This window comes from Mangifera indica, chromosome 5 (genome assembly GCF_011075055.1).
Source record: "Mangifera indica cultivar Alphonso chromosome 5, CATAS_Mindica_2.1, whole genome shotgun sequence".
Classification (NCBI taxonomy): domain Eukaryota; kingdom Viridiplantae; phylum Streptophyta; class Magnoliopsida; order Sapindales; family Anacardiaceae; genus Mangifera; species Mangifera indica.
Window position 1 is genome coordinate 8,124,200 of NC_058141.1, and position 8,005 is coordinate 8,132,204.

The following is an 8,005-nucleotide window of genomic DNA, read 5'->3' on the forward strand; positions in this document are numbered from 1 at the left end:
ACAATGGTAAAATGGCAAAAATGGGTTAAAATTGTACAACATGAATAAGACAAGACGAATTTAATTAACTTCCAGTGAGCATGAAATATTTGACTTTGTCATTTTATTCAAGCTAATTAAAGACAGAAGACATGCTATCGTAACAGTATAGTAAATATAGATCTAAATCAGTCACCGTTTATTTTAGTCGAAGGTTAGCTTCTTGTTGACCCTTAGTAAAGATAATCCACCCTTTTGACTTGACTGTGACCAAACTGTACGTACACGGCTGTGAAGGTAGACTACCTCTATATAAACTAAGGATTAAAGTTACCAGTGGAGTTTTTTTTATATATATAACTGTAGAACTTTTTAAAATATTTAACAATATATAATATTTTCCAATCTAAATTTTGACCTAAAATACTTTTTTTTCCGTTAATTTATACAAATAATATATATTTTTAATCTAAAATCAAACTTAATTAAAAAAACTAATAATATAAAGTTAAAATAATTATTTTATTTTATATTGATTTAAAAAAATTAAAAACAATTGACTTATATAGATAATACCCAAGCTTTTTAAAAATAACAATTTAATATTAAAAAATGTTTAAAAACCCATAAATAGATTCCTAAAATATTTTTCAAACCCTTTATTTTTTGAAACTACTCTTGTAGACTCAATAGTACATAATATGACATTTACACCCCTAGTTTTTTGTATTGTTCAATTTTTTGATTGTATAACTGTTATTTTTGAAATTATTGAAAGATATATTAAAATTTTAAAATTTTTAAAAATACCCCTAGAGTTTTTAAAAACTTCGAACCCCCTAAAAAATTCATTAACATCCTTAATATTTTCGTAAAATTATATTGCTCTTAAATATATGAGTACACATTATTGATACCTCTATTCCTGAGAAAGAGGAAATAAGAGTAAATGTAAAAAGAAAAGAAAATAAGTGATTTTTTTATATAATTTGATTATTTAAAAGGTTAATTTTTAATTTAAGTTCATTGGGGATTATATTATAATTTTGAAAATGAAATAGTAGGGGTGAAGTGGTAATTTTATTTTCAAATATTATTTTTTCTAGTGATGGTCTGGTCTGATTCATTGAGAAAAAGACTAGCTTTTGTCTTTATATATATATATATATATATATATATATAGAAATATCAAAATGAAAGTGAATAATATTAAAAGAGTATCAGTGATTAATTAGTTAAAAGTTAAATAGTTGTCATTGAAAATAAATAAATATTAATTAGAGAGAAAAAAGTTATTAAAAATAAATAAACATTAATTAGAGAGAAGAATTTAATTGAATTGATTTTAGTGGGTTGAAATAAGTTAATTATTTATATAAGTGTTTTTAATAAGAGAATGCTAGATAAGTGATATTGAATCATTATATTTAAATACATATTATTTATGTTTAAAAAATATGAAAAATATTTGATAATATTTAAGAAATATATTATAATTTAGAAATCAGTTAAACTATCTAATTGACTAGGTTATCTCATAAACTAGTGAGATACCAGTTTAATTATCAATTTAGTTATCAAAACATTGATTTTTTCATTAACAAAATTTGACTTTATATGAAAAAAAAATTATTTATACCAACTATGAGTAGAAAAATGTTTTAAGACCAAACCCAGAGTGGAAATGTTATCCACTTAATATTTAACTATAATATATATTAGGGTGCCTTTAATACGGGTAATCCCCTATTAATTTACTGGTACTACTCATAGATTTTGGCAACCTAATGGGGCTTACATTTCATTTTATTAAGAGTCTACGAGTATTAATTTTATTACAATTATATATTATTTATAAAATTTTTAGAATAAATATATTTAAATTTTAATTAAAATATCAAATAATATGAAAATTATTTATAAAAATATAAGATAATAACTTAAAAATAATTTAATTAATTAATTAATTTCATAATCTCATAACATAAAAAAATTTTAGTATATTATTAATTTTAAAAATATTTTATTAATATTTTGTTTAGATGTACACAAAACAAATACTTTAATATAAAAAGTGTTAATTTAATTAAATATAATACTTATTTATTAATCTTTTAAATATATTTAAGTAAAGAATATATTAATATTTTTTATTATTGTCAATTATACATAATAATTTTTTAGATAACATATCATTTTTTAACAATAACAAGATTACCAAATCCAAGCACGTACAAGTAATCTTTGAGACCATGTTTGTGATAACATTTCATTTTTAACGGTAAATAGATTACCAAATCGACACGGTCAATTTTCGAATACCAGGCTGCGGGAGAGTTTGGCACACACAATCTTTAATTGAGATCGACATTATTTACAAATTGCGAGTCAACAAAGGAAAACGCATGTTACTTTTCTTTAACAGACCAAAAAGTCGTTTCTCAATTATTTTATTCCACTTGAAGAGAAGACTATTCCTGCGTGCACCTAAAGTCCACAAGATGGAACTCTGAACTTTCCTTGTTTTTCTTAATTTCTACTCGAATTTTCTCGCACTTTGTTGGGAATTCCTATGGACAGATTAGTGAAGTAGTTTTTACTTGGCTCTCGAAACGGTTAGTTCTACTTGCTTGTGTTGTTGCTTTATGGACTTTCCAATTTTTGAAGCTGCTTTTACAGTTTTTAAATCAGTTATTATGGCTATTTGTCCATGTAAGTTGGATTCAGCGCAATGTGTTTGGATCTGTTTGTTTCTGGAAAATCAAGAGAATGTCAATTTATTAAATATTTTGGTTGTTACTGTATTTTGTGTTTTTAGCTTTTTCAGACGTGACTATCTTCTCTTGAGCTAAGCTTGGTTGTTATATTAGGGTTGAATGAGTCAATATATTTTTTTTTAATTGATAATTAGTAAGATTTTAAGTTACAATTCAATTTCGTCACTGCATTTTTTAAGTAGAAAAAAAATGCTAAATATATGCATTCTGCGAAAATGCTTCTAGAGGCACAATTTATTTGACTGTTCTCCTGTTGAGATCTCAATTTCTTGCATCATGTTTTAATTTAGTTTGAATCTGCTTCTGTTTATTTTAAATATTTTATTTCCGGCCGTCGAGGGTTAAGTGGACCTTACTCTATTTGATCTGGTGTTGTATTCATATAAAATACTGATAAATGTTTTGTGCAACAAGGATTTTATATAGGTTTAGTCTAATGTTCATTTAGTCAACGATGAATTTTAATACGGCAATTGGAAGTGTACAGTGAACTACTTTCTGTAAGTTGACCGGTTGGGGGTTATTACCTGATGTATTTAATTTCGATGAAACTTTATCTCAGTATTCATGAATGAGCAGAGTTCCTCTAAGCTTGTTCTAAAGAACTGTGGTGAAGCTGCCGCTCAAGTTGGGTTCTGATTTTTGAAAGTTAACATGTGTAGATCCACCAGGTTTTTATTTTTGATTTTTTTTTTTTAAATTTTTTGTGAGTTTTATGCTACTTGGTTTGGTTCATTTCTTTTCTTGATAATTATTTTCTTGGCTGCATGGATAGTACTCGCTCATACTCGAATGCATTTGAATCATGGAATTTTATATAAAAAATATTGATTCTCAGTTGTGGTTAACCACTTTTTCTATTTGCTCCAGCATGACGGTCTTCTTCCAGATGCTTTGAGGAGAGTTTATGTTGTGAAATTTTCTTTTATTTAGCTAAAGCTTCCATGGTCAAATCAGAAGTAGATCTGAAGCTTTCTTGCAAGAACTGAAATGATAACTGGATTATATCTTGTGGAGATTTGTTTGGTTTTTCATTAGCAGCTCTTCTTTGAGAATTTCCACTTAGAACTTAGTTTTATGGATGAAATTCATTCATGTTTTAGTCACCTCTGAGCTTTTTTGGTATTTTAAACTCAATCTCTATGGAAAATAGGCTCAAAACTATTGATGCTATCATTTAAGGAGCAGAATGAAGAAATGGTACGGTGGTGTTCTAATTGCATCCATGTTTATGTTGTTAATGCTGAGGTATGGTTTCTTGAAAAATCCTATTGGGGAAAGATATGTAACAAATGCTGTCACCTCTAATGCAAGTGATCCTCTGAAATGGATTCATGCTGCAGTTCCATCTGCAGTTCAAAATCCTGACAATGCCTCTCAAGTGATTCCAATTGATACATTAGCCTCTAGTCTCTATGCTCAGAGGAATATCTCCAAGGAAGAGCGGCAATCTTTGCAGACATGGAATCTCTTGAAATACTTATTTAGTTATTCTACAGTTTTACCAAATGGAGTAGAAGCTATAAAGGAAGCTGGAAATGCCTGGAATAACCTTATGGTGTCTGTTGAAAAGGAAAAAATTGGTTATACCAATGAAAGTTCAACCACAAGAGCAAAAGAGGAACAATGTCCACATTTCTTAAACAAAATGGATGCCTCAGATCTAGTCAACAGTGGTTTCAAGTTGCAGGTTCCTTGTGGACTGACTCAGGGTTCTTCTATAACAATTATTGGTACTCCAAATGGTCTTCTTGGTAATTTCCGGATTGACTTAACGGGAGAACCACTTCCAGGGGAGCCAGATCCGCCCATTATTCTGCATTACAATGTGAGGCTACATGGTGATAAGATAACTGAGAATCCTGTAATTGTTCAAAACACCTGGACTTTAGCTCATGATTGGGGACCAGAGGAGCGCTGCCCATCTCCTTCTCCTGAAAAGATTATAAAAGGTGAAAGTATCTCTTTCATTTTAAATTAATGAGCGTGAAAAAAAGGCAGTATAAATGTTTATTCAGCTTGATTTGTGTTTAATCAAGATTTAGCTGCTCTATGCTGCTTATGCATGTTACATTCATCCCATATAAAGTGATTAGAAATTGGAACTTTGTTGAGCTTAAACTACCCAATTAGACTCTCTTCTCAATGTCAAGGCCCGCAGTTTCAGTAGTGAGGAAAGATATGGTTTTAAGTAGATGTGAAGCTCCATTGAGTGACGAAGTCTAGCAGAATGTTTGAAGATGAAATCATTTCCTAAAGGCTTCATTTTTCATTTTTTGTTTACTTCCACAAGGCTAGTAATAAATTTTTAATTTTTTTTCTTATATATTATGATGTAACTCTATTCCTTCATGTTGCAGTTGATGAGTTGGATCAGTGCAATAAGTTAGTGGGCAAAGAAGATAAGCGGTTTTCTACTACTAGCAATCATGGGAACAGTTCAAGGAGGTCTTCAGTGGCTCAGGAAGGATCTAAAAACAGGATTTATTTTCCTTTTAAGCAAGGGTATCCTTTTGTTGCCACAATTAGAGTAGGATCAGAGGGAATACAAATGACAGTTGATGGAAAGCACATAACATCCTTTGCTTATCGTGAAGTAAATTCTCACTCTTGCTGTTGCAAATATCAGAATTTTTTAGTTAAAAACTTTCAATGAACTTATTTGTTCACTTTGCTGATCATATATTCAGACTTTAGAGCCATGGCTAGTTAATGAAGTGAGGATTTCTGGAGACCTGAAACTAATTTCTGTCTTGGCTAGTGGTTTACCCACATCAGAGGATTCAGAGCATACAATTGATTTAGAAGCACTAAAATCTTCTCGTCTTTCTAATCATCAACCAGTTGATCTTTTCATTGGTGTTTTCTCAACGGCAAACAATTTTAAACGAAGAATGGCTGTCAGAAGAACATGGATGCAGTACCCTGCAGTTCGTTCTGGAGCAGTTGCAGTGCGCTTTTTTGTTGGTTTGGTGAGCTTCTCATGTGTCTCTTTTCTTTTTTCATCTTTGTGTGAATTTTTTTTGGTTATATCTAGGAGTGTAGATTGAAAGCATAAATACAGACCCCAATTTTGTGAAATACAATTACACAATTTATAAAGATAATCCTTTAATGGGTCAAACAAATTTTTTCCTACCATTTGTATAAAAGAAGTTTCTTATGGTGTTTATAGTACTAATAAGGTGATTTAACAGATCTTAGTGCTAAATTCAACATCTATTATGATTTATATGTGGTGATAAGTTTGTCATTCTTCAGTATCTGAAATAAAAGTTTGGTTGTTATTCTATCTTCACTATTATATCTTCCTATATCTGCTGAATAATAAGCAATACCATTGCTGAATTACTTATCAAGATTGAAGCTTATTGCAGCACAAAAACCAGATAGTGAATGGGGAACTCTGGAAAGAGGCGCAGACATATGGAGACATACAGCTTATGCCTTTTGTTGACTATTATAATCTCATCACGTGGAAAACTTTAGCCATCTGCATCTTTGGGGTAAAATCTTGTCTCTTCCTCATACCAGGAAGATTTTTCCTTTTCCTTTTTGACCTCATTTCCTCAACAGACACAGGTTGTTTCAGCAAAGTTTGTCATGAAGACAGATGATGATGCATTTGTCCGTGTGGATGAAGTACTGGCTTCTGTAACCAGAATCAATGTGAATTCTGGGTTGCTTTATGGACTCATCAATACAGATTCCCAACCTCATAGGAATCCTGATAGCAAGTGGTATGTCAGCACTGAGGTAATTCTTTGCTCTGGAATATGTCCATTTGAGATAGCACATTGAATTCAGCTATATCAACCACGCCAGCTTGATTCATGATTGTACGATAAGGTGCCTTTGGCCAATCTCAATCGCTTAGGCTACTGATAAGCCCTCGAAATTTTTGGTGGATTTTCTGAAATTTGACTTTATTTTCTACTTCTTACATTGTTCCCTTTGCATTATAGGAATGGTCTGAAGGGACTTATCCCCCCTGGGCACATGGTCCTGGGTATGTTGTGTCAAGTGACATAGCAAATGCAGTATACAAGAGATACAAAAAAGGCCGTTTAAAGGTATGGTGTTGAATTATTCTTTTATTGCCATTAGATGCATAGCTTCGGAAAATCAACAGCATTTATTGCACTTTTCTATTATTTTCGCATATACATAGCTTCATGTGACATTTGCAATCATAATAAACAAATTATTTGTTTTGTATGTCAGATGTTTAAGTTAGAAGATGTAGCAATGGGCATATGGATTGCCGAAATGAAGAAAGAAGGGTTAGAAATCCGCTATGAGAAGGAAGAGAAGGTGTACAATGCTGGGTGCAAGGATGGTTATATTGTTGCTCATTACCAAGGTCCTAGCGAAATGCTGTGCTTGTGGCAGAAACTTCAGGAAGGAAATGTCCCTCGCTGTTGTGGTGAATGATAAGCATACTGCTATATGCCGTTTTGGTTTATTATAGCTAAGAACATCAAGGAGATGAACGTTGGATGGGGAATATAAAATATAATTGACAGCTTAATCGATAGAAATGAGGGGTAGAAAAAAATTGAAGTATTTCTTCTAGAGGGCTGATGATTATTTATGTATAAATAGTATAGGAATATTTTTTTGGCAGTGCATATAGGAGATGTGCCTTATTGCATAGAGATCACTTACTAATTAGATTTTGAGGAATGGTATATGTACCAAGTTTTAAGTATTCAATTAAGTATTTAGAAAATTTGTCATCAAGTGATTGAATGCTATTTTGCCCTTAGTTTAACGTCATTCAATCACATGATAATATATCATCAAGATATTTAATTGAATATTTAAAATTGAGTGCTAATAGTTTTACTACGAGATTTTGTTAGAGAACTTTGAGCAAAATTTGCTTTTGGTTTCAACGTAAAAGTATGTTTGTGAGCCGTGATTCCAACTGTAACTAACAACTTGACCATGGAAAAGAGGAAGGAATTGCTACAAAAACATTCACTAACGCACGTAATTGGCAGAGTGGAATTAATAGTAAATTTACCATATAGTTAACAATAAATTTGTTTGTGATACAGTAAGGAGTTTTGAAATTTTGTATTGCTTGTAGCCTGATATATTTTACTGCAGTCAGTTTTATTTATTTATTTATTTATTTTTGGGTGGGGGGTTGTTAATATTTTTAAATTCCAATGAATATTTTCACATCAAGCAAAAACATTTTGGATGAAGAATGTGTGTGTGTGTATGAAAAAGTGAAAAGC

At 30.7% G+C, this 8,005-nt stretch overlaps 1 protein-coding gene across 2 annotated transcripts; it reads left to right on the forward strand.

Moving 5' to 3' along the window:
* The first annotated feature begins 2,405 nt into the window (after window positions 1-2,405).
* LOC123217216 (beta-1,3-galactosyltransferase GALT1) lies at window positions 2,406-7,499 on the forward strand. 2 transcript variants are annotated; one of them, XM_044638052.1, is made up of 9 exons: window positions 2,406-2,594; window positions 3,319-3,427; window positions 3,627-4,708; window positions 5,117-5,352; window positions 5,447-5,728; window positions 6,134-6,262; window positions 6,333-6,512; window positions 6,722-6,829; window positions 6,981-7,499. In XM_044638052.1, exons 3-9 carry the CDS (start codon window positions 3,946-3,948, stop codon window positions 7,188-7,190), a joined length of 1,908 nt encoding a protein of 635 aa, XP_044493987.1. In that variant the 5' UTR covers window positions 2,406-2,594; window positions 3,319-3,427; window positions 3,627-3,945; the 3' UTR covers window positions 7,191-7,499. The 2 variants fall into 2 exon arrangements, with proteins under 2 accessions (XP_044493987.1, XP_044493986.1); XM_044638051.1 differs by lacking the exon at window positions 3,319-3,427.
* Window positions 7,500-8,005: the final 506 nt, after the last annotated feature.

What these genes read in the sequence shown, in the direction of transcription:
- LOC123217216 (XM_044638052.1), top strand. Translation starts at nt 3,946, where the DNA reads ATGAAGAAATGGTACGGTGGTGTTCTAATTGCATCCATGTTTATGTTG. An exon ending in TCCTGAAAAGATTATAAAAG is followed by an intron (nt 4,709 to 5,116) that starts GTGAAAGTATCT and finishes TTCATGTTGCAG; the next exon opens with TTGATGAGTTGGATCAGTGC. An exon ending in TAGCCATCTGCATCTTTGGG is followed by an intron (nt 6,263 to 6,332) that starts GTAAAATCTTGT and finishes TTTCCTCAACAG; the next exon opens with ACACAGGTTGTTTCAGCAAA.